Raw genomic sequence first — 27,375 nt, 5'->3', positions numbered from 1 at the left:
TGTATACGTCTTACCTTGTGCTACAGGTGTGGATGCTGAGGAAGCAGTTCCACTCATGGTTGTGTTGCTGCTAGATGCTTTAGCACCAGACGGCACAACTGAAACAAAACATACAGGTTTACTTTACCAGTCTAAAGTTTTTAGTTGGTAAGTTTTTTTTTTTTTTAATGCTTTTATTCAGCAAGGATGCATTAAATTGATCAAAAGTGACAGTAAAGACATTTATAATAGTACAAAAGATTTCTATTTTAAATAAATGCTGTTCTTTTGAACTTTCTATTCATAAAAGAACCCTGAAAAAAATGTATCACGGTATAAAAACAAACTGCTATGTCAGATTGCTGATTTCAAGCTTTTTCAGAGCAGCACTTTTTGGACATCCAGAAGTTTTTATTACTACACACTCAAGTAATTTTGGTTGGCCATTTAAAATTTCTTTCGGTCTATTTCACCCATCGAATAGCTTTACAAAAGCTATTGTAACAAAATGAACAGCAGAGAATGTGCCTTAGGAATATGATTGATATTGTATCTATGATACAGCTAACTAGGCCTGAAGGAAAAATCTTTTCTGGATAGTCCCGAATGAGTCAGAGGAACAAGGGTAAATTGACTTTGACTTTATTATTTTTGGATCATTAATAGACAAGCCATAATACAAGAGTATTCTATATTAGTCTGCAGTATTCATCTTTTATCTTGGTAATTATCTGCCACCTTGGATAAAAGCATCTGCTAAATGCATTAATTTAAAAATGTAAATCTGGGGTCATCTGGGATACCATTAGCACCAATAATTGCTTTTAGGTTTACTTTAATTGCTTCAAAGGCAACAAAAATTGCTTTTCTGATCATGGGAGACCAGCAGCAACACAATGTGTAGCCTTAAAGGGACAGTTTAACCAAAAATGAAAATTCTGTCATCATTTACTCACCTTTAAGATGTTCCAAACCTGTATAAATTTCTTTATTCTGCTGAACACAAAAGAAGATATTTTGAAGAATGTTGGTAACCAAACAGTTGAAGGTAGCCACTGACTTCCATAGTAGGTAAAAAATACTATGGAAGTCAATGGGGTCAGTCAAATCTCTTTTTACCAACATTCTTCAAAATATCTTCTTTTGTGTTCAACAGAAGAAAGGAATACAGGTTTGAAACAGGTGAGTAACTTGAATAACTAGATTGGGTGGACTATGTAAAGTACTAAATAACTAAATCTGTTGCACGGTGATGATATAGTGTCTATCGATAAAGATTTTGCTATATTGTAGTATGTAAATAACTATATTTATATTTACTATATATTATCTGGAAATAAAATTTTTCATTTTGTGAACTTACATTTTGTTCATAATGGCCAGCCCTAGTGCTAATTTAGTGAAAACCATCATTCCGACATAACTAAGGTGACATTTAAGTGTTTTTTTATGTTCTGATTCATACAGTTCCTGTTGTCTTTCATAGATGTTAAGAGCACTCAAGCCTGCTATTTCTCAATTACTGAATCCTGTAATCTCTCAATTACTTTCTTCCTTACTCATATCCCTCTCTATCACTATGACAACAGCTTGCATATTGTTACAGGAAATGGCCTGTCTTCCTGCTCTGATGTACTGATGTACTGTATTCATTCAACAATAAATAAACCAAACTGAGGCAGCTTCTACTGCCATAGTGCCACACAGATCAATCTAAAACAAAGCTAGCAAACAGGTAGACAGAGCGCAAAATGAGAAAATGAAAACCATATCTCACAGGAGAGTATCTCTGAAGCTCTTTTCACTTATTACTGTCATCGCTGATTAATGCTAAACAAAAACAAACATCTCTGATAAATACAATCTGGCAGGCTTAACATGGCTGACAAAAAATGTCAGTCCATGAAGGCTGGCAGAATTAAAACTCCACAACCTGAAACAGTCCATCACAACATGCAAGATCACCTTGCTTAAGATCACAAATGTGATTAATCATGGATCAAAACCTACAATCTTTAGGTTATCAGCCTTGATCTACAACCACAAGTCACCTCTCTAGGTTTTGGAACAGAGATTATGTGTCAAAGTAGTTAACTAGAGCATGAAGTTGAAAATAAGAAGTCTAACTTGAAAATATTACACAGACTCATAGCCTTCAGGACTGTAGAGAACAGGAGTGTGAGTAAGGCTGTGTGGGTATCAGAGGAACTGGGTGCTGTTACCTTTGCCAACAGGCATCAAGATAGTCTGCAGTGCCGAGGACCCACTGCCCACACTGAGCTGCTTCAGCTGATTGGCTGGGATGGTGAGAACCGTCTGCTGGGAACTGGACTGAGCTGGGTGCAACTTCAACATACCTGCAAGTGAAGAGAATCATATGTGAACAAAACTGCAGCCACAAATCTCAACAAAAGATGCAATTCAAGCTATGGATAGATGAACTTTATGGCAATTAATTCAGAGAAGGGGTGGACAGCTTGCATTATCCAAAAATATGCATTTTTCATTTTTCCATTCACGAATCATGATACAGTTACTGTAATATGCGAAGTTATAAGACTGTTACATACTACCCACCCCTAATTCACTGTGTTGAGAAATATTTATTTCACTCCTGAATCTAATGGCCATTCAGTCACCAGATTACATTTTACGTAATTACATTTGGGATCTGTGAGAGCTTTAGCGGTTTGTCATTCTAAAGGTGTGGTCATATTACCGAAATTTTGTGTGCAAAAAAGGTCCATTGTCTACTGTCAATAGTGCAGCGATATATGAAGCACAGCTCACAAAGAAGTCACTTTCAAACCAAGCAGCTTTCTGTTGGTCAATGCTGCAAATTCGCATCACCAATTTGAACCAGTTGTGAAATCTGCGTGGGGAAATCTTTCACCCTCATGCGAAATTCCAGATGATTTGGATTTCTATTAAAATTGCTGGATTTTGCTGGCGAAAACTGTAAATGTGGTAAATGTGACTGCACCTTAAAGGATTAGTACACTCCAGAATTAAAACCGCCTGATAATTTACTCAACCGTATGTCATCCAAGATGTTAATGTCTTTCTTTCTTCAGTCGAAAAGAATTGAAGGTTTTTGAGGAAAAGATTCCAGGATTTTTCTCCATATAGTGGACTTTAATGGGTTGAAGGTCCAAATGCTGTCTTGTAGCTGTCAGGAGAAAAGAAAGCTGATGCTCTCCGTACGTTTTTCCATCGTCTCCATTGCGTTTATATGTAAAATGCGCAAGCTTATTTTGTGGTTAAAAAAGTATATACATTTTTATTTATTTAACGATCGGTTCGCTTAATTTCTTTTCGACTGAAGTAAGAAAGACATGAACATTTTAGATGACATGGGGGTGAGTAAATTATCAGGAAATTTTAATTCTGGATTGAAGTAATCCTTTAAGGACAAAATATTTGGCAACTCTGGCAAGCAGATGACTGGTTACCTGAGATGGTGGCAGCAGTTTTCCCACTGAGCGTTCCTCCACCAATCAGTGATGCTGCAGTAACCAATGAGGGGCTGGAACTTTTTGACCCGCCCACAACAGACGACCCCGCCCCCTTTGACAGACTGATGAGAGGCATGTTGACGGTTTTAGCGACTGTGACTACGGCTCCAGTGCCAGAGGCAGAACTCTTTGCTGTGTTGGCGGCAGAGCTAGCGCTCTTGGCCGCACTGATCACCGCAGCTTGATTGGCAGCTACAAGCACAGGGTGCTGCGGTGGTGCTTTAGCTGTCTGAGGTAATGGCTGAGTGGAGGATGCTCCACTGGCTTCTGCTGACTGTACAGGAAAAAATATTAGAGGGACTGTAGATTGACAAAGTGGCTTGAATATATTAACTTTGTGACCCATGCACAAGAGCATCAAAGCAAGAGAATGATGGTAAGGATGGAGCTACCTACTACGTATGTCAATTCTCAGGTCAATGTGTCATGCCTTGTCAGACAATATAGAAAAAAGTTACATCCATTACCTGTTGAGAGGTTGGCGTGGAACTGGGAGTTGTTGGGGTTGAGCTTGTGGCAGTGATGACACCTCCAGTCATTCTCAGGGTTGTTGTGCCTGGTTTGTTCAGGTGACTTGCTGCGGCAGCTGTTACCATCTTCACTGAGCCATCTGACAGCTTCACCTGAGAACCTTGAGACCCACCCACCACCTGTCAATCAAACATTAAGAGAAAGAAGTTGAAAACCCCCAAAATACATATATAAGAAGCCAATTTAAACAGATTGAGCCTCAGGCCCTGTGTCCACCTGGTATTGAGATTTGTTTTGGTCAATCGGATCACAAGTGGACGATGCTAAATACAGGTGTAAATGGGGTGTAAAAAGTTTTGAGCTTGTCCACTTTCTACCACTTCCAGAGGTATAGGCGAAAACACATGACCGTATTGCTTTTGTAGTGGAAACGCTTATGTGGTCGAATGCGTTCGAACTGCCACTAAAGTCCGCCTACTGACTTAGTAAATATTATGGAGCACTAGTCAGATGAGATTTAAACATTGTTGACTGAAGACCCAAGTTTGGCTTGAAGATGAAAAACGTACCAATCACAATGTTCTCTCACCATTCTGGGCTTGTGGCTGTCTGGAGAAAAGAAAGCTGATGCTCTCTGTATGTTTTTCCGTCTTCTCCAAGCATTCATATGTAAATTGCGCAAGCTTATTTTGTCCATTAGATCAAAAGATCTGTAAAAAACCCATACATTTACCGCCCATAGTCCCTCCTCTCAAAGAAATCAGGACAGAAGTGGTAGAAAGTGGACAAAAGAAACAGATTAAAATATCAGGTGTAAACGGGTATGTGTCTCCCTCATCCACTTGTGATCCGATCAACCAAAACGTAATACCAGGTGGAAAAAAGGCCTTAGACTTGCATGTAATGCATTTAGATTTAATGCACTGTTCACAAAAACAAGTGCAATGATTTAGCAAGAAGACTTGTTTCTCACACTCATTCTTGGATGTTCAGTTCCTAAGGCCCATCTCGTTCCTTTTAATATTCCTTCTCTCTCTCTTAAGTACACAGCAAATACCCTTCAAACACAAATACTCCACCACGACCTCCAGAGTACTCAAGTATGTCAGGTGCTGAACGATATGTATAATCATTTTACTGTACGCGAACAATTTCTAGCAGGTCTATCACACCAGAGGTAAAGGATTGATTTACTTGTGCTGAAGAGGATAAGAATTATAATAAAAAAATTATGAGCAGAAATCATGGTGCCCTATGTGCTGCACTTTATGATGAGAATAATGAGGGTAAGATTCAAATTGATAATTAACAAGAAGAAAGGTAGCAAAATAAGGAAGGAAGGAAAGAAGGAAGAGAGGCATATGAGCGTGTGTTTACAGGTTGAATTACAGCTCAAATGTCAGCTGCAGGCATACTCATTAGCCTCTATCTGATAATCAGGACACACACACACACATAGAAAGGGCTCTAGAGAGTGTGAGCTCTTCAGAAGAGGCGTTGTGTAACACTAATGAAAGTGCAGCAAGTGGAAAAAAAGAAAAAAGATAAAGAAAGATCAATGAGATGGAGAGAGAGCGAGAGAAAGCAAGAAATCAATGATGGAGAGGGAGGAAATAATGGCAAACCCCTGAATACGTTTGCTTTTATACAGTAGCTAAACTGATCCCACTCCTTCTGGGTCACTGTGAGTGTGTGTGTTTTAACATTTTATTTCTTTATTTTATTAAAGCTAACTATGACTGTTTTAGCAAGAGAAATTAATGTGCTGCTGAATTCATCTCAGTGTTTTCTGCATCTCTATCTACAGACCCACAGAGATTATATTTTGAATTGTGAGCTTGTATGCTGAATGTAATTAAAAGTTAAATGGGGTCAGATACTGTGAAATAATGGCAAAAGATCTTTCAAATGTATTACCTTGCATGCAAAAACAAACCTACAGCATGACCTAAACACTTGTCTATTATCCAATATGCTTCATCTATATTTATATAATAAATAAAATAACTTTAATATAAATTATTTTATATAATTTTATACTATAAAAGAAATTATAATAATAATTTTAACACTTATAATAATTATTGTAATACACATTGAATAACGTTAAATTACAAATCCCTGCAGATACAGTGCTCAGCGTAAATGAGTACACCCCCTTTGAAAGATAACATTTTAACCAATATGTCAATGAACATAAAAACAATTTCCAAAATGTTGACAAGACTAAGTTTTATATAACATCTGTTTAACTTATAACATGAAAGTAAGGTTAATAATATAACTTAGATTACACATTTTTTACTCAAATTAGGGCGATGCAAAAATGAGTACACCCCACAACAAAAACTACTACATCTAGTACTTTGTATGGCCTCCATGATTTTTAATGACAGCACCAAGTCTTCTAGGCATGGAATGAACAAGTTGGCGACATTTTGCAACATCTATCTTTTTCCATTCTTCAAGAATTTTAGAGATTGGATGCTGGATGGAGAGTGATGCTCAACTTGTCTCTTCAGAATTCCCCACAGGTGTTCAATTGGGTTCAGATCAGGAGCCACTGAATCACTTTCACCCTGTTCTTCTTCAGAAATCCAACAGTGGCCTTAGATGTGTGTTTAGGATCATTGTCATGTTGGAAAAGTGCACGACGACCAAGGGCAGACCAAGGGCTCTTTCAATATAGAGCAGTACATCTGTGAATTCATGATGCCATCAATGAAATGCAGCTCCCGACACCAGCAGCACTCATGCAGCCCCACATAAGGACACTGCCACCACCATGTTTCAATGTAGGCACCATGCATTTTTCTTTGTATTCCTCACCTTTGCGACGCCATACAGTTTTGAAGCCATCAGTTCCAAAAACATTTATCTTGGTCTCATCACTCCAGAGTATAGAGTCCCAGTTGTCTTCATCTTTGTCAGCATGGGCCCTGGCAAACTCTAGGTGGGCTTTTTTGTGCCTGGGCTTTAGGAGAGGCTTCTTTCGTGGACGGCACCCATGCATGCCATTCCTCTGCAGCATATGCCGTATTGTGTCACAGGAAATAGTCACCCCAGTTTGGCTTTCTACTTCTTTAGATAACTGCAGTGAACTTGCATGCTGATTTTCTTCAACCCTTCTCATCAGAAGATGCTGCTGTCGAGGTGTTAACTTCCGTGGACGACCTGGATGTCACTGTGAGATGTTTTAAATTTTTGTACCACTTTTGCTACAGTATTCTGACTGATAAGTAAAGCTTTGCTGATCTTCTTGCAGCCTTCACCTTTCTGGTGTAAAGAAATTATTTTCTTTCTCAGGTCTTGTGACATTTCTCTTCCATGTGGTGCCATTGCTGACAGCATGAAATGGGAAGGGATTTTAACACCCTTTTATAGTCAACTGTCTGCTGGACACCTGTGTAATGAATAATTAGACTCACCTGTGGTTGAATTCATGTTAAATTAGACATTTGTAGTCTAAAATTTAGCTTTGCTCCAGAGACTTTCTAGCCTGACTACGTCAGACTTCCTACTTCCGCTCAATTTCATTTCGCTTCTGTACTCAGTCTGATACAGCGTCAGAGCTTTGTGTTTGCCACCGGTCTGGAAACAGCCGGGCCAATCAACGAACAGAGGGCGGGCTGAGAGCCGTGACGTAGATGCTAAGCGCCGAGTTTTACATTGTAGGTTAGAGAAATTGAAAACCGAAACGACCGCGGAAATGGGAAACGAGACACGGGATGCAAACTTCGGGATGCATTAACTTCGCATAATCTGCAAAAGTCGTTTACAGCCATGTTCACTCCGGTATTTCGCTCACATCATCATGTGTTTACAACAGGTTTACGGTGGAAGTTCAATCATAGATTTGAGTTCGATGCATGATGTCTGTGCTTCGATGCGGCTGTACAGGCGGATAACATACGTCATAACTAAACGTATCTGATTGGCTTACGGGTAACCAATGATTTTAAACTTCAGACAAGCGTCCCCTAGCGAGAGAGAAAACACTTCTCTATTATGCCATTCCAGACTCTGTCTACGAAGCAAAGTGAAGTAGCAGAGTCTGGTATTACCAGGCTAGAGACTTTCAGTGGGGTGTACTCATTTTTGCATCACCCTAATTTGAGTAAAACTGAAAAATGTATAATCTAAGTTATATTATTAACCTTACTTTCATGTTATAAATTAAACAAAACTTAGTCTTGTCAACATTTTGGAAATTGTTTTTGTGGTCATTGAGATATTGTTTAAAATGTTACTTTTCAAAGGGGGTGTACTCATTTACGCTGAGCACTGTATATAACTATATAAAGTAGAGGGGAAAAACAAAGAAAAATAATTTCACAGATATTATTAAATCCTTACTTTGTTACAAACCTGAGCCAAAATGGCTGCCTTCTGTCCTGCTGTGACCCGAATGGCTTGTTGAGTACTGGAAGCAGGACTCGATGCCACATGACCACCAGAGCTCTGTTTTCCAGAGCCCCCTGGTTGGCCAACCAAAAATGTGCCCTGAAAATCAATAGTGACTTTGTCAACGTAACACAAACTGACAGGGAAAGGCTTATGGGATGTGTGTGTTTTTGACTGGACATTGCTTTGGACAACAAGAGCACATACTGAGCTAAACACATTTAATAGAGGTCATTTGTAGAGTAGTGCAAGAGTTACTGTGCGAACAAAGTAAAAGTACGAGTAAGATTTCAAATTATAGTTGTTTAAAGTGAACTAAATAGTATGTCAGAATCCATTCTACAGAGTTAGTGTGTGTCAAAAGCTTGACTTTAAACAATTTACAGCAAAGACTATTACCTGTGGAGTCTGTTTAAGGATGTAAGAAGTATAAGATAAATTGGAAGGCAGGCTGCCAGACCCTGAGGAACCACTAGAGGAATGCGACCCTCCAGAACCAGAACTCTGAGACTGCTGGCCTACAGACAGAGACAAAAAAAATTAGATTAATGAGACTAAAACACTAGATGTAAACAGGTCTCAATGTGTCTCCCTTGACTACTTATGATCCGATCGCCCAAAACATATCTTAATACCAGGTGTAAACGGATCCAGAGAGACAATGATAGCTCCCAAGTCCCGTGATACATGTAGCGTGTCAGTGTATGTCTGACCTGCGCTGTGTGAGGCTCTCAGAATGGCTCCCTGTGGGATCAGTAGCAGTTTGCCCTTGCCCGATGGGTTCTTGCTGTTCGTGGTCAGGTAGAGTTTGGTGCCTGGAGGCAGATTGGCCAGGTTTGCCAAGTTATTTGCTGGCAGCTGGAGGGTGGCCATAACTAAAAAATAAAAATAAACACAAATCACAAAAAACAAACAAACAAACAAAAAAAACATTACAACAAAGATAATCATATTATAGCAGTAAATAGTACAGTATTAGAGAATGATGTCTGAATAAGGAAAAAGAGACTAGGGACGTTTCAGTAAATATCAACTTGACCTTTTCCTCAATGAAAGTAACTGTATGGCTCTGAACCATATTAACTACTTTCATGGTGTTTTTGTCCTTGTCAGCACATGGCGGCTATATGTTTTCATTTCATGGGAATAGCGTGAACTACTATTCAAAAGTTTGGGGTCAGATTTTCTTTTGAAAGAAATAAATCATTTTATTAAAGGGTTAGTTCACCCAAACATGAAAATTTTCTCATTATCCATGTGTCAGGTCAGAGTTCACTCTTCCACCGCAAATTGATGCATACGGTCGACTGGCGGAAGCTAGTTATTTGAGATTATAAAGTTTTAAATATGGATATTTTTCTTACAAAAACCCTTTGCCTCGCTTCAGGATGCCTTTATTAACTCCCTGGAGCCATATGGATTATATTTATGATGGATGGATGCATTTATTTTTGGCTTCAAAATTTACATTTACAATTTATATGTTACATTTATTACATTTACAATTTATATTTATATTAAAATAATGAAATAATGAAATTAATGAATTTTGTCATTTAAATATATTAAAAAACAAAAAAGTTATTTTAAACTAATAATATTTCACACAATATTAGTGTTTTTACTGTATTTTGAATGCTTTAACGAATGGCGAGCATTAGACTTCTTTCAAAAACATTAAAAAAATATTAATAACTTTTCAACATTGATAATAATAAGAAATATGTTTCTTGAGCACCAAGAATATTAGAATGATTTCTGAAGGATCATGTGACACTGAAGACTGGAGTAATGATGCTGAAAATTTAGCTTTGCGTCACAGGAATAAAATACATTTTAAAATATATTAAAATATGTACATTTATTTTAAACTGTAATATTATTTAATATATTAAATGAAGTACACTACCCTTTTCTTTTGTGCTTCATGAAAGAAAATATACGAGATGAGTAAATAATAATAATAATAATAATAATAATAATAATATATATTTTTTTGCTGAACCGTCCCTTTAAGGGTCAAAAAACTATTTTTGTTGCCGTGCAACCTCTATTGACATTATATGTGTGGACTCATGAGACAAAAAGTGTAGAAGATGAGCCTGTACAGAATATAGCAACAAAGCTTAAAGTCTATTTCATATACCAGTAAGACAAGCTTTCAATACACATCCACATATGGGTGCTTTTAAAATTAATCAAACTAAATCCTGTTCCCCCTGTGGCAGCAGGGAGATACAAGTGTCAGACTGAGTAATGGCAATCCCTAATGGTTTATTCAGTGCACTGGCACTGCAGTACAGCCACACAAACACTTAGATTAGCAGTGTGAAATTCCCCTCTCAGCACAACATCTGATCAACCTGACAAACACTTCTTCAAACACACAAACAAATGTTTTCACACACGCTGCTATTCTGAACATCTTAATTAGCATCCCTGGCAAGACAAATGCTTTCTGAACTTTGCACACATATACACACTTCATCTTCAAAAAATGACTACATACACAATTTTACTTTACAATTCAGACACATTCATACATCTGAACAAATCACAACCTCCCACAGTGAAATCTCATTGAAATATCATTAGATTACAACTTTGTGCAGTGTTTTGTTTTCAGCGAGGACAGAAAAACAACCTGATGCTGATAACTTGTCACGTCACCCCTGGTTAAGATTAGTTAGGCAATTCATTTTGACTTGTTAAAAAGAAAGACACAGCATAGTAGAGATCAGCCAAACTATATGAGTTACTTTATGGCATGATGAGGGTCAAGAAAAAGTGTATGAACTCTGACCTCCACTCTTGCCACTTCCTCCAGACCCACTTGCTGCTTTGGTAACAGCATGCACCTGCTGTCCCACAATGCTGCTTGCACCGCTGCCTCCTCCACTGACGATCGCCTTAGCGACACCCTGTGCTACCACTTGCTTTTGTCCCACCACCTTGGACACAGAGGGGCTGGACTTGGCAACCAAGATCTGCCCGCTGCTCATGGAGACCTGTTTGACGGCAGAGCCCAGTGGAATCCCCAACACCTACACAAACACATACACACACACACACACAGTTACTCTGCATCTGGAAAAAATTGCAACACAGAGCTATCATAAACCAGTCGACTCACTATGCACTTTTAAAAAGTAGCTCAAAACACATTTGTTCACTGGGGCCTTTCCTTGATTTATTTTTATCATTGTATTGTTTTATCTTATTTCCATTATGTGTGTATGTTATGTTCTGAGAATTCACACATGTATTTCTCTTCTGTAAAGCACTTTGTAAACACTGTTTTTAAAAGGTGCTATAAAAATAAAGCTTTACTTATAAACATACATTAAAAGTAAGACTTTTGGTCTCCTTTTGGTACAAAAAGCTCATATTTTTAAAATTAAGTATACTTCCATTTAAATGTTTGGGGTCAGTAAGATTTTTATATATTTCTGAAGGAAGTCTCTTATGCTCACCAAGGCTGCATTTATCTAATCAAAAATACAATATTATTTTTATTAAAAGAAATATTATTAAAGAACAGTGTTTATTTGAAATAGTAATCTTTTGTAACATTAAGGATCTGGACATTTAACTGTAAATGGGCCAGATCGAGGAAATGTGTCTTTAACAAATTATATAGTTTATAAAGATCCCAAAGAAAATGGCTTGAATTCAAACATTGAGATCTGTGGAGTACTATTAAAAATATGGACTAAAGAGTCAAGAAATAAATGTTTAAGCCTCTACACTGTGTGCAGAATTATTAGGCAACTTGATTTTCTGATCATATTTTTTTCCAAGCACATTTTACCAATTCCAATCCACATCAATCTTAATAACTACTATTAATATTATTTTTAATCATTTATAAGTGATATATAATTGTTCATGAAGGCTGGAAATGCAAAATGCTTTATATTCAGGTGTGCAGAATTATTAGGCAGGTTTTCTTTTACAGGCAAAATGAGCCAAAAAAGACATTTAACTCAGACTGAAAAGTCAAAAATTATTAAATACTCATGAGAAAGATGCAATACTAATGCAATACTAGAAATTGCAGAGTTAAAGCATGACTAAGGGACAGCAAAATGCACATTGGGTCAGTGGGGTCATACAAAAACAGGTGGAAAAGAAAAGACACATGTTAACTGCAAAAGAATTAAGAATTAAGGTGAAGAATTAAGTGTGAAACCATCAGGAACCCTTTAGTCTCCAGCGCCACCATTTCCCAGAACTGCAACCTACCTGGAGTCTCCAGAAGTGCAAGGTGTCAGGATCTCAGAGACTTAGGTTAGCTAAAGAATCCTAAAAAATGACCCGCTCTTAATAAGAATCACAAACTGAAGTGTTATAAAATACATGAAGACTGGGTTTTTATAGGCCTTATAGACAGACAGCTTGAGAGTGACTTTTGAAGGACCAGCACCACATCCTCTTGTACCACTGTTTGAAGAATTTATCTTCCAGAATCCGGGTGTGGGAGTTCACTTTTAGTCCATCTCTTATCCTGAAATGTCCGTCTTGCAGAGATGGACTAAAAATGATCTACCAAAACTTACTGCCAGATTCTGGAAGATAAATTCTTCAAAAAACATGGGGCTACACCCAGCAAGGGGTGTAGAAAAACATGTCTTTTCTTTTCCACCTGTTTTTGTATGACCCCGCTGACCCAATGAGCATTTTGCTGTCCCTTGGTCATGCTTTAACTTTGCAATTTCTAGTATTGCATTAGTATTGCATCCTTCTCATGAGTATTTAATAATTTTTGACTTTTCAGTCTGAGTTAAATGTCTTTTTTGGCTCATTTTGCCTGTAAAAGAAAACCTGCCTAATAATTCTGCACACCTGAATATAAGGCATTTTTCATTTCCAGCCTTCATGAACAATTATATATCACTTACAAATGATTAAAAACAATATTAAGAGTAGTTATTAAGATTGATGTGGATTGGAATTGATAAAATGTGCTCGGAAAAAAAATATGATCAGAAAATCAAGATGCCTAATAATTCTGCACGCAGTGTATTGTAGAGTAAGAGAATTAAGATGTATTTTTTGCGCAGAATGGCGTAATGTAATGTAGATGGACAGTCTCTAAACAGGATGTACGAACGACTTTGACTCTCGGATGCTAAAAAAAGGCTGCCGTAAAGACACAAGTAGGACGTCCACAGAGGCACAATGACCTGAGATATGTTTAGACCGCATGACCGCATGACCACACTAGCGCACTCCAGTTTCAAAAACTCTCTCAAGACAGGACAGCCAGCATTGAACAAGGGATGGAACTATAGAAATACAGAACTGAAGTATGGAACTAGCTAGACATCAATTTTGGACATCATATGTGGATCGGAACAATCTCTGAGCTTTGATGCTCAAATGTTTTGGTTAGCAGCTCACTAGGTACTGAAATACAGCCAAAGAATGGAACAATCTGATTTTGGTTTTGTAACTGAACAGTCAAAACAACTATGAAACATAAATAGTCAAAATGAACATTAACATAATGGTAAAAACAAAACAAAAAAGTATAAATAAAAACCTTGCTGGGTGTAGCCCCTCCTCCAGCCCCCGCCCCACTCTGTTTCTGCGGTGTCATGGCTATCATGTGACCGCCCTTCACAGTCACATACTGTTGTTGCTGCTGGGATGTTGCTGTGGAGACGACCTGTTGCTGTGGTGACGGCTGAGTGGGCACCTCTCCTGGTTCTTGCTTGATTATAACCTTAAGACAAACAGACAGTCAGACAGAGAAATTTCATTACTGACACTGCGCGTGTCATATTACAGTGAGATGTGCACTGAAAAACCATCAGTTTGATTCACGGTTCAATTTGAACCAAGATATTATCGGAGATATTGGATGTGAGATCAAATCCAAAGTTAATTTAGTGAATCACAAATTCCCTTAGGTAAGATAAACACACGCTTCTCTGAGGGAGAAGCTGAACACTGAGATGAACTCTGTGAACTTGAGCGAGATTCACCTCTCCTTCCAGCAGCACAGAAAAATACAAACTTACATAAGCTGTGTCTCATTTCGAAGGCTGCGTCCTCTGGAGGTCGCATTTGACGGTCACATACATCATCGAGGCTGTCTCAGTTAAGAAAAGTAACAGTTGGATTGCAAAGTAAGTAAGAAATTACAGTATTTTACACTTCACAAGGAATAAGTCATTTTTATTAGTTACTTTTCTTAAATAAGACATCCTTGATGATGAATGCAGCCTACAAATGTGACTCCCGGAAGACGGAGCCTCCAAAATGAGACACAGCTACAAACTCTATTACATCACACAAAACGCACATCATTGTAGTCATATATCACTCATATATACAACGCTCATATTTAAAGACAAATGTTGTTCCTTCAAGAAACTACAGTGCAAAAAAATAGTTTGGAGACCTACTCATTCTTTATAATTAATTATTACTATTTTTAACACTTTAGTTTAGACAAACAATGAAGTCGTAAAGGGTTAGTTCACCCAAAAATTAAAATTCTGCCATCACTTACTCACCCTCATGCCATTCCATTCCGTAAGACTTTCATTCATCGTCGGAACACAAATGAAGATATTTTTAATGAAACAGAGCTTTCGGTCCCTTCATTGACAGCTATGCAACTGACACTTTGACAGTTCAGAAAGTTCATAAAGAGATTGTAATAGGGCTGCACAACGATTAATCGCGATTAAGCGTTTGCAAAATAAAAGTCTGTTTACGTAATAAATGTGTGTGTTCTGTGTATAATAATTATGTATACATAAATAAATACACATATGTATATTTAAGAAAAATTGTATATTTATATATAAAAATTTATATTTATATATAAAATAAAATATATTTAAATATATTTATTTATACATGCATATATTTCTTAAATTTATACATGTATGTGTGTGTATTTATATATACATAATTATTATACACAGAACACACACATTTATTATGTAAACACAGACTTTTATTTTGCAAACGATTAATCGCGATTAATCGTTGTGCAGCCCTAGATTGTAAAACTAATCCATATGAATTGAGTGGTTCAGTCCAGACTTGATCACTTCATAAGATGAACAGATTAAATCTAGGCATTTATTCACATAAACATTCATCAACTCAAACATCAATTGTGGTAAATGGAAGCTCAAGCATGTTCGCTTGATGTGCGAGAACCAATGAGGTTCATTCTCGTGTTACTCAGCACGTTTGAGCTTACGAAAGTACCAATGAGGTTTATTCTTATGTGTTACACACCACATTTGAGCTTCTGCAAGAGGTTTGTTCACACGTAAAGCAGGTTCAGTTGAGCTTCTGTTTATGTTCTCTGATCAATGTTTAAAAGTGAAAAGCCTAAATTAAATCTGTTCATCATATAAAGCAATCGTGTCTCTTCAGAAAATCTGGACTAAAATGCTCAATTCATATGGATTAGTTTTACGATCTTATTATGGACATTTTGTAGCATCAAAGTAGTATTTGCATAGCTGTCTACGGAGGGACAGAAAGCTCACAGATTTCATCAAAAAGATCTTTATTTGTGTTCCATAGATGAACGAAAGTCTTACAGGTTTGGAACGGCATGAGGGTGAGTAAATGATGACAGAATTTACATTTTTTGTTGAACTAATGCTTTAAGACTTCACTTTTACTCTAAAGAGTTAAAAATAGTAATAATTATAAAGAATGAGTAGGTGTCCAAACTATTTATTTTTTATTTTTTTAATTTTGAACTGTAGTTTCCTCAAGGAATTTTCATTTTTGGGTGAACTATCCCTATAATAATTAAGTAGTGATCAAAAATGTTTGAACAAATCAAACCTCTCTTATATTTTAACTTTTAAAAGTCATCACCCTCTGTCTAGATTCCAGCTCAGTACATAGTGCATTCTCTTAAGTTCATGAAGGGCATTCTGGGATGCTTTTTAAACAGTATTAAAAGATTTCACATGTATATTGGACATGTGATGGATTTATTCCTTCACTTTGTCATTTAAAGAAAAAAAAAAAAAGTTTAAGAAATTCAGCAAGGAGGCATTAAATTGATCAAAAGTGTCAGTAAAGAAATGTAAAATATTACCAAACATTGCCATTTTAAATAAATGCTGTTGTTTTGAAAGTTCTATTAAATCAAATAATTTAGAAAATATTAAGCAGCACAAATTTTTTGATAGGAAATGTTTCTTGAGCACCAAATCAGTAGAATGATTTCTGAAGGATCATGTGACACTGAAGACTGGAGTAATGATGCTGAAAATTCAGCTTTGATCACAGAAATAAATTACATTTTAATATATATATATATATATATATATATATATATAAACTAAAAAGTTCATTTAAATTAAAATAATATTTCACATAATATTAGTGTTTTAAACGTATTTTGAATGGGCACATAAATGGTGAGCATAAGAGACTTCTTTTAAAAACCTTTAAAAAAAAAAAAAAAACAGACACAAGCACAAATTATTTTTGATTTTTCTGAAGAAACATCTGTTTCCTCCCACAGTATATCCACAACACATCTGTGTTTGTGTGTGTGTGTCCTCTGTACAGCTTGCGCAAAAGCAGCAGCATCACGCCACAGATAGATGCCCCATTTTAAACCCTCACACACACACAGCTGCAGCAGACCGCTTACTGCACCGCCTGGCAGTACCTATTAATAACTACCGGTGTTAATTTAGCCCGCAGTGTCCAGAAAACATTGAAACACCCTTAGAGAATAACCCAGATAGAGAGAGAAAGAGAGAGAGATCATCACCTAATTTCAGTGCGTTTCTCATCAGTTCAACAGAAGGACAGACAACCTATTACTGCTTTATGTGTCGGTATGATTTAGTCAAACACCATCTTTTTACTTTGTAAAACAGCAGAACAGCAGAGCCCATATTAATACAGCTCTAAAACACAATGACAGACAAATGAATTCCTATTTAGGAGTGCCTTCCTCTTACAAGCTCCATTACAGCTCTCTCTAAACACAAATGGGTACTGATTCATCATGTCAATCTTCCTGAAGGGGAACTGATTGTGCCACATTGTTTTCAACTGCCTGTTTTCAATCTGTATTTTTCAATTATAGGTGATTTAAACTACAATACCCACATAATTTCTACTGATATTCTATTCTCATCCACCCACCCTTCACTTCAGTCGCCTAGTAGAAGCAAGAGAGAGATGCTCACCGCTATGCATGGTAATAAATCAAGCCAGATAATGAAATAAAAGACTGCTAAAGGGAAGCAAAATACACGCACACTCAGAGTAGGTAAATTCTTCTTCAGGAGTCCTAATCAAATGGCTGGACTTCAGCAGTAAGACTGCAAACTGCAATAAAAGCTGGGTTGCATTAAATAAATCCATACACTATGAGAGAAACATATACACTTTCAGTCTCACCTTGACGCCAGAGGACAGGAAGCTGCTGGTGTGAACTTTAGGAGCAGGTGAACGAGCACCATGGGCTGTGCTGCTCTGCTTGGCCGATGGACTGCCTGGGATGAACATGAAAACAGCAGATATAACAAATAGATATGACACTTCATCTGACAAATAACCCATGTTTAATGGAAGTATGTGTTAAAGTCGCGATGTAACATAAGAAGTGGAAGCAGCGACCTTTTTTTCTGTATTGTAATTTTCATTTTTGTGTGAACTAACCCTTTAAGATTTTTTCTCAGAGGTTGACAAACTTTGGCACATACAGGTTTTTTGTCTGCATCTTTGTGCACAATGGAATTGTGAGTTACTCTGCAGATCAGTGTTTAACCTAAATGTCTTAAGACTTCAGCTCTGCTCTTCTGTGCTCAATTTCAGTATATCTGTGTGAACCGAAAAAAACAAAGCAGTTTATTTACTCCAAATCTCATAATGCATAATCTCCCAGGATGGTTGGCATGCTGCTTCTCCAGATTCACAGCCTGATTTTCACAAGCTCTATTCTCCAGTAACACAAAGACAGAGATATTATAGCTCAAGACACGCATGCGGTGATTTTGTGAAGCTACTCTGACAATCTCTGAAAATTCAAGTCAAATTCATTTCCATTCAATTAGGAAAAGCAATAAAAATGACAACAGTTGTCATACTGTTATTTCATTTTTATAAGGTGATTTTCATTAAGGTGATTTTCGAACCAAACGATATCATAATTCATAACGGGAAATGTGTTATATAAAACGCAGCAGTGTTTGATTCTGCGAGTGAGCACATTAGTTACTGCAGTTGAAACCCAACACAAAAGATCGCCTCTTCATCTAAAAATGTTCTTCTCCGTGCAAGAATGCTGTCCCGACAAAGCCTTGATTCCCACTCTGCCGCGGTATAACATTCGTATAGTGTTTGCATGTGTCTTGACTCTTGACACATTTAGCCTACTAGACAGTGTTGGGTGATCCAGAAAGAGAGCATGTTTGAATTTACCACAACATTAATGAGAATGTAGTATATAATTTAACCGCTGGAATGATGGCTACATCCGTATAGTATGTCTCGACAGAAACAAATAAAGACACAATAAGCCCATGGAGTGAACTTGTCAATCATCTTGATGGATGACGGAGGGAAAACTCTAACCAATAAGAGGACAGTTTTACTCGCATGTGATTTGCATAAACATATTTTGGTACACTTTATGTTAACTTGTGAAAGAGAACCGAACCAAGAAGAAAATGCAACATTGTATCAAATTAAGTCCCTAACTAACAATCTATAGTTGTGAAAACACCCTAAAATAGGTTTACTCATCTTCATGTAATACAGATACATTTTCCCAGTAGAGGATTTTAATCTCTAGGCAATGCCTTAATAATTCATAAAAGCATGTAGCAGAATATTTTATATGTGGATGTTAGTTTTAACTCAAAGCAGCTGTTTCTTAGATGTTCAGACTTCATTAACGCCTCCTTTTCATGTCATTGTATAAATTCTGCATAATATCAGAACACAGCAGAGTCATAAGAGATTGGTTGTGTTTTGAAACCTAGTGAGATGCATACAAAAACAGCTGTGATGAGCTCAAATGTTATAACCAAGTGTCTACTGTACCTAGATAGCATTTTAGAGCATCAAAGGCTTATTTTCAGTTCAAGCATCAAACATATAAAGCATTTTGCCATCACAGGAACATTCAAATAATGCATTTTTGGTCATTACAGTATTGTTTGAACGCTGATTTTGAGTGTCCTACCTATATTCCAAACATTCTACTATGAATGCTAATGCACCTATGAAGTCCCACAATGCTAAATAGGCAGCCTATTTGGTTTTGAAACACAGTAATTTTCTAAAGCCTGAGAAAAATGACAACTATGATTTCTACATTCATGGGGTGGTAAAGTGTAGAGTTTTGAGTAGTATTTCTATGTCTGCTTTTAATATGTCCATAATGGTCACTATGTTGCTTTAGAACCACAGCACAGAGCTCTGACCACCCACACACACTCATCTTCCCTGAGAGCATGTAGGTGTGTTTGTGTGGAGGTTTGTGTGTGCTGTAAAGATGTTGTGTCAGAATGCAGTTATAGGCGATACAGCATATGCGAGAAGCACATCAGTTGTGCAGCGATGGAGGTGGAATTGTTCTCCACACACACACACACAGTAATGTTACATCAACTGCATACTCCACACACTCCTAAACTCTCAGTGATGTGGTCGCTATGGCAACTTGCTTTTATGATGGCCTGCAAACCCACAGCATGAGTCATGGGAAAGAGTAAAGCACAGAAAGTGTGTGTGTGAGAGAGAGAGAGAGAGAGAGAGAGAGAGAGAGAGAGAGAGAGAGTGTGCGAGAAGGATAAAGAAAAAGAACTGAAGGGGGAACTTGTACTTTTTGATTTGTCTTCATCATTCACTCCTGACACTCTCACAAAGTGTCCTCCCCATGCGCGATGCGACAAATTTCAAGTAAAAAGTAATTTCATTGTCCTTTCTAAAACCAGAACATTGCTGCAAAGCAACAAAAATAACAGCCAACCAGAACTTTTTTGATGCTGAACATAAGGGGATAAAACAGAAACCCAGTGACCAACATCTTTTTGGATACAAATGATATGATTCATTGTGTGCGAAAAGCGACTGTTGGGGTGTTGGAGAGAATGTACCTGTAGCTGCAGATGCCGACGTAGCCATATTAATGACTTGTCCTGGTTTATCCACAATAATATAGGGGTTATTTATGACTGATGGGCTGGACTTCATATGAACTGGTGTGGAGGACGATGTCCGGGGAAGAGGAGAGTGACTAGGGGTGGAGATAGGAGAGCCTGGAACACAAAAATGTTGTTTCTGTAATTAGATTTACAGAGTGATCCTCGTAAATTTCTCACCGTGAGAGTTAAACAGACTATAAATCCATAATGCATTACAGAACAGTTTCATATCTTTTCTATGACCTGATTTTTCTTGTCTAATCTTTTTATGGCAAGCCAACTGAGTATGCCGTTTAGGGTGCTTCTCAATCGTAAGGATTCTTGAAAGGCAGCCTTTGTTTCGCATCCTGCATTCAGCTGAATTTGAAGGATGCACAGGATGTATCACCCACAATCCTTTGTATACATTCCCCTTCACAAAAATGAGTTGGTATTGAGCTTGTCTGAATTTATTATGAAATTTAAGGCAAAAATAATGTTTTCGAACTTCAAAGCATAGATGTTATCTTATGTTTTGGTGTAAATTACTCACTTAACACTAAACTGCCAATAATGTAAGTCACTGGGAGATTACAGATGGCTGTGATTCATTGTATTGCATTAATGCAAAGCTTTATTACAAAGAAAAGTTTTCCAAAATTAAGTTTTATTAGTATTTACATGTTGTGATGGTGGGAGAGGGAACACGTATGACGGAGCCATGCGCACTTATTAGACTGTCTCATTCTAGCATTTAATGCTGAGGAGGACTCGAGCCTACAAGCCTCTGAAGGATTGAACTAGGCAGGACGCAGCCTCGGTAGGATGCAGCCTTCCATTTGAGAAGCACCCTTAGAGTGTCCTTGAAATGGCAAACTCAAAACTGTTTGGCTGGGTTTACACAATTTGAATATACAGCTTTTAATGGGAATCACAGTCTTTTGCCTTGAAAAGTCAAATTTTTGCCTAGAACTGTCAAAGTTTATGGGTTTCACTGAATCAAACTCTTAGTTGTAAGTAAGAGATACAATTGGTAGTTTAGTTATTTTGCATGCTAATCAAATGGCCCATTCCTGTCTAAAGCTGCCTTTTCATCATCTCCACACAACCAAATGATATTCTATTCAAACCTATGAGCATGAGGTGAGAGTTCTTCCACTACAGTGTTATTCCTTAAACACTTTACCTATAAAATGGATGAATAATTATGTCAGAAATAATTATTTTATCATTATTTACATTGATTAGTCCTTGAAGGCCTATGTTTTTCTTTTAGACATATTGGAAGACATTTCTTTTGTGTGGATATCTTCATATATTCATTATTCATTAATTTTACCATGTTAAATAAGTGGAGGAATGGCTGCTTCACTATCAATTAGAATGTTTAATTTGACTTCCACTAGGGGGAATAACACAACAATTGTACGCAAATGCCAGAGACAGTGGAAAGGCGGCATAAGTGGGTGGTTCTTTACAAGAATAAGATGCAATGTGGACCACACTTTATAAAAACGAAGGTCTTGCAAGGCAAGACTAAGAACTCCTCTAAGATCCGCTGTCACACACTGACAGCAAATCTATAATGCATTACAGAGGAGTTTCACAAGTTTCTGACAGTCTCCTTTTCTCTAGAAAATCGAAACCGCTAGCAGAAAAAAGCCAGAGCAACATGAAAGTGCATGATTTTACTGCTTGCATTTCAACTCTGCTCTTCTCCACCTTCTTTGTGCACCTGTGAGACTCACCAGAAACAATCTTGCAGCTCATCGTGATCGGCTGGAATGATTTCCCGGGTGATTCAGCAGGACTGGGAACTTGCCCTTGTGGAATGATCTTACAGCTGGCCGTGATTGGCTGAAAGGCAGAGTTTCCGTGGGAACCAAGGGTGATTTTCTCAGACCTATTTGACTGTGAAGTTCGTTCAGAACATGAAGAACGCATCGACTCACTCTTGACCGTGACACCTGGAACTGAGGGGGAAATGAGAAAATAGAGGGATTTTTAAGATTCTAATCAACAGATTTAATCAAGAAGTCATTTACACACATATAACTTCAAGAAGTATCATTAGGAAACAGCTTAAGCTGTTGTCACAAACACAAAATGCAATTTCACACAAGTGACTTCGGAAATGAAGGTATAGTCTGGGAAAAAAAAACGTATTTTTGGCACAGCTTCCACTGCTAATGCAATAAAGTGCATACATCCTACTAATCCTCTTAATCAAAATAATCCAATTTTAAAGAGGCAGCGGAAGACTTTATAATTCTTTTGTGTGATTATGTGGCAGTCTGTGAGCTGGACAAGCATTTGTGTATGTTTTGTCTACCTCTTTCTGAGCTGGGTTGATCATCATGAAGGTGCTGCGAGGGAGAGGAGTGCCGCCGAGAGCCCTGGGTAACTGTGGAGGAGGAGGAGACGGATCCGCCCGCAAACGGCAGATGAGAGGAAGATGATGATGATGAAGATGAGGGGGCAAAGGGGATGAAGTCGTCGCCCAGTGAGTTTCTGTGGAGCTCAACATCCACCACCTTTGGGAAATAAGACAGAGAAACTGAAAAAATGGCATTTTAAAGATAAATCAGATATATTTGTTACTTGCAATAAACATTGTCATTGCAAAATCATTTTATAACTATAAAACCCCTGCACGCTTACTGTGTCCAGTTTGAAAAGTAATTTTCTGCTCTCTGAGTTCTGTAGTTTAAAACAAAACCCTACATCTTTCATCATTTTTTTTTCCTTTGTGTAAACTGACCTACTACACACCTTTTATTACACATACTCTGGAAAATCATTTACACAGTTTAGCATTTAATTGCGCATGGACAAAAACCAGATTTGATTTAATTTCTTCCTTTGATACAAGTGATAACAATAAATCTTCATTGGACACATTCACCCATATAGTTCATTTACCTGACTGACACTTGCATTCCCACACCAACCAGAACTCCAGTTTTGTGCTTGCCATCCATCATCTTGTAGACTGACATTTTCATTACTATATTCACAATTGAAACCTTAACTTCTCTTCTTAGCCCATTTAGATAAATGACATGTGCCCCTTCTTTAAACTGATAATTATCTGTGATCATTTGCAGACACTTATACACAATGTTCTCACTCTATGAGAGTGCCTTACAGTCCAGAACTCAAACCCTTCAACACATTTTGAGTCCCTAATAACACTCTGTATCAATGAGGTGATCTGATATAATTCTGCACATTTGTGTGCATAACCTAGAATCTGCTAAATGCTCAGTTTTTTTAATAAAAACTGAATTTTGTTTTTTTTTATTTAGTAGTGTATTGATGAAACTATAACATAACATATATTTACATATATTCCAGAAGACAATATAATACCTGAATTTACACATCGTGTTACAAAATGTATATATACTGCTTCTTAATATTGTGTGTTGCTTCCTTGAGCATTAATGCATGATTGTAGCCTTTTGTAATAGTTGTGCTACTGCAGGGTAGTACGGAATAAAAAGAAAACACAGTTTTAAAGGGTTAGTTCACCTCAAAATGAAATTTCTGTCATTAATTACTCACCCTCATGTCGTTCCAAACACGCAAGACCATTCATCTTCGGAACACAAAGATATTTTTGATGAAACCCAAGGTGTTTCTGAACCACACGTAGGCATCAATGTCACTGCACTTTTCAAAGCCCAGTAAGGTAGTAAAGTCATCATTCAAATAGTTAATGTGACTTCAGTGGTTCAACCTTAATGTTATAAAGCAACGAGAATGTTTTTTGTGCACAAAAACAAACAAAAATAACAACTTCATTCAGCAATTTTTCTCCTATGCAGTTGATGTAGTAAACACAGTGCAGCACTTCCGGTTTCTCAAAAATTGTTGAATAAAGTCATTATTTTTGTTTGGTTTTTGCACACAAAAAGTATTCTTGTCGCTTCATGACATTAAGATTAAACCACTGTAGTCACGTGGACTATTCTAACAATGTCTTTACAACCTTTCTGGGCCTTGAAAGGTGCAATGAAGTTGATGTGTGTGGTTCAGAAACTTATCAAAAATATCTTCATTTGTGTTCTGAAGATGAACGAAGGTCTTATGGGTTTGGAACGACATGAGGGTGAGTAATTAATGACAGAAATTTAATTTTTAGGTGAACTAATCCTTTAAGCTCTCTCATTTTAAAATAAAATAAAACACATAATTATGTAAAACTATGAGCACAGCTGTCGTTTCAGGTAAATATTAAGATACTCTGTGTGTCTTACCGTTTCAGCTCCCAAAGTCTGTAAACCTGTGTATGTTCGGTCAAGCTGAGGGAGAACAAATAACAGAAGATAAATAACAGCGACATTAAAGAACATTCAACAGTCTTTGCTGTCGAGAATCTAAGAGGATTGTGGGTGGAGGAAAGTACTTTAATCCACAAACTTTTCTTTTGTCTTGACATCTCGATTCATCTCCCTCTATTTTACCTTTGTATTTTTAACCTATAACAAAAGGGATTGTTGTGACAAGAGATAAAGAAGAAAGGAAATATCAACAGACAGAATGCTTTATAAAATCGACCATTTCACCTTTAGACTCAGAGAATCCAGCATAAAATGATGGATTCATACAGGCATATTCTATTATGTGCAATCTGCACACAGCAATACAAAAAAATGTAATCCCCTTAGTAAATTTCAAAGACATAGAGGGGGATGTCCTCTACTGTTTGAATTTCCCACGTAAAAAAGTACAAAGAAAGATAAAGAGGGAGAAAAGGAAAGATGAAAAGGGCAACAAAAGGTTTCAAAGAGAGTGTGTATGCAAGCGGTCAGTAAGCGCCTGACCTTTAAGTGGTGAATGATGTCGATACGCTTGTTCCGTTGATCTTTAAAGTGAATCTGCACGCGGACAGGAAACTCTCCCCACCCTCGGCGTGTCAAGTGGAACGGAGGCTCACTAAACACACACACAAAGTTTAAAAAGAGCCTTTCTATCTCAGAAGAGAGAAATAAAAGCACCAGTGATGAATATAGTCTCCTCCACTAGAGGGCATTGCTTGTTCTGTGTTGATATTGCTTGAAGCACAAAAAACAAGTAAATTGAATCATGGCTAACAGGGAACAAGATTTTTTTTTTTTTTTAAGAAATTAACACTTCAGTTCTGCAAGGATGCATTGAGTTGATCAAAAAGTGACAGTCATTTATAATGTTACAAAAAAATCTATTTCAAATAAATACTGTTCTTTTGAACTTTCTATTCATCGAAGAATCCTTAAAAAAAATATAATCAGTATCCTCAAAAATATTTAAAACAAAACAGAAACAATAAATTAGAGAGGCAAGTTAACACACACCTGACTTCCACAAGATCATTGGGCTTGTAGCTAGGGTGCAAGAAGAACCAGACCTTCTTCACAAAATGGTCGATACTAGGCTCTTTACGAGAACCTCGAACATACACCATCCATTTATGAGTGGACTGATCATTCTCCTCACGTTTATCAGGAGCAATATACCTGAGAAAGAAAACAATAGTATAAAAATCAAACTCAAATCAATTTATAGTAGCATATACACAAGCTTTCACTTATTGTTTGGGTCAGGATTGTTGTTCACAACCCTGAATTAGAGAAAGAGAAAAAAACATTTTGAATATTTTGAAACACTTAACACACTTTTCATATCCATTCAGTAAGGATAAGAAGTCAGTTTATTTGCCCAAGTCTGAGTTTCTTTTCAGCTCAGCATGCATTGTGTATTTCCAGCTACCTGCCTCAGTGATTTGTGCACTTCATTTTAAGTTTCGCAGGAAAGAAAGCATAAATGTAGAATGTAGAGCTGTTCAGAGAGTCTTTATTCAGATAAACAACTTGAGATGGTGAGTTTTTTCAGCACACAGGCCCTAGAGTAAACAGTCTCATAAAGATCTTTAGTAGCTCTGCAGGCAGAAAAAATGAGCTTATATTGTTGCTTATATGCAGACACACACACTTATGTCTCTCTCACATGCTCTGAGTGAATTTTATGAGGTAAAGTAGACGAGGACTGTGTGATAATGCAGAATAAATTGGGTTAGATCGCTGCCTAGGGAAAGCTAAAGCTTTGCTTTTTGCCACGCGGAGGTTTATTGGGTTTCGGAAAAATAATACTGAGATTTTCCAAAGAAAGTTATGCATTTAAAGGTGCCCTAGAATTAAAAATTTAATTTATATTGGCATAGTTAAATAACAAGAGTTCAGTACATGGAAAAGACATACAGTGAGTTTCAAACTCCATTGTTTCCTCCTTCTTATATAAATCTCATTTGTTTAAAAGACCTCCGAAGAACAGGCGAATCTCAACATAACACCGACTGTTACGTAACAGTCGGGGTGTACGCCCCAATATTTGCATATGCCAGCCCATGATTGAGGCATTACACAAGGGCAGGACGTCTGGATGTGCATAGCTGAATAATCAGACTAGGTAAGCAAGCAAGGAAAACAGCGAAAAATGGCAGATGGAGCAATAATAACTGACATGATCCATGATAACATGATATTTTTAGTGATATTTGTAAATTGTCTTTCTAAATGTTTCGTTAGTATGTCGCTAATGTACTGTTAAATGTGGTTAAAGTTACCATCGTTTCTTACTGTATTCACGGAGACAAGAGCCGTCCTTATTTTCATTTTTAAACACTTGCAGTCAGTATAATTCATAAACACAACTTCATTCTTTATAAATCTCTTCAACAGTGTGTAATGTTAGTCGTTAGCCACGGAGCACTATCAAAGTCATTCAATATCAAATGTAAACATGTACTCATTTCTAACAATACTCACATAATCCGACGCATGCATTCAGTATGCATGACGAACACTTTGTAATAGGGGTGT

General features: G+C 37.1%; 1 protein-coding gene across 5 annotated transcripts in view; it reads right to left on the bottom strand.

Annotated features, from left to right (window-relative positions):
- Positions 1-27,375, bottom strand: part of yeats2 (YEATS domain containing 2) — a 45,351-nt gene that overhangs the window by 7,678 nt on the left and 10,298 nt on the right. For 4 of the 5 annotated variants that reach the window (XM_048162557.1, XM_048162555.1, XM_048162554.1 and 1 more), the window contains 16 exons: positions 25,852-26,013; positions 25,342-25,453; positions 24,775-24,819; positions 22,845-23,046; positions 22,261-22,485; positions 20,486-20,647; positions 17,781-17,875; positions 13,915-14,097; positions 11,173-11,413; positions 9,083-9,244; positions 8,769-8,887; positions 8,322-8,468; positions 3,962-4,144; positions 3,432-3,768; positions 2,202-2,336; positions 15-98 (listed from right to left, as the gene is read on the bottom strand). In XM_048162557.1, coding sequence (XP_048018514.1) covers positions 15-98; positions 2,202-2,336; positions 3,432-3,768; positions 3,962-4,144; positions 8,322-8,468; positions 8,769-8,887; positions 9,083-9,244; positions 11,173-11,413; positions 13,915-14,097; positions 17,781-17,875; positions 20,486-20,647; positions 22,261-22,485; positions 22,845-23,046; positions 24,775-24,819; positions 25,342-25,453; positions 25,852-26,013 — 2,594 coding nt within the window. The remainder of the gene's footprint in view (positions 1-14; positions 99-2,201; positions 2,337-3,431; positions 3,769-3,961; positions 4,145-8,321; positions 8,469-8,768; positions 8,888-9,082; positions 9,245-11,172; positions 11,414-13,914; positions 14,098-17,780; positions 17,876-20,485; positions 20,648-22,260; positions 22,486-22,844; positions 23,047-24,774; positions 24,820-25,341; positions 25,454-25,851; positions 26,014-27,375) is intronic. The other variant, XM_048162558.1, reaches the window with a different exon arrangement.

Source organism: Megalobrama amblycephala, linkage group LG17 (assembly GCF_018812025.1).
Source record: "Megalobrama amblycephala isolate DHTTF-2021 linkage group LG17, ASM1881202v1, whole genome shotgun sequence".
In the NCBI taxonomy this organism is placed as follows: domain Eukaryota; kingdom Metazoa; phylum Chordata; class Actinopteri; order Cypriniformes; family Xenocyprididae; genus Megalobrama; species Megalobrama amblycephala.
Note: the sequence above shows the minus strand (reverse complement) of the source record. Positions and strands in the feature narration are given on the sequence as shown.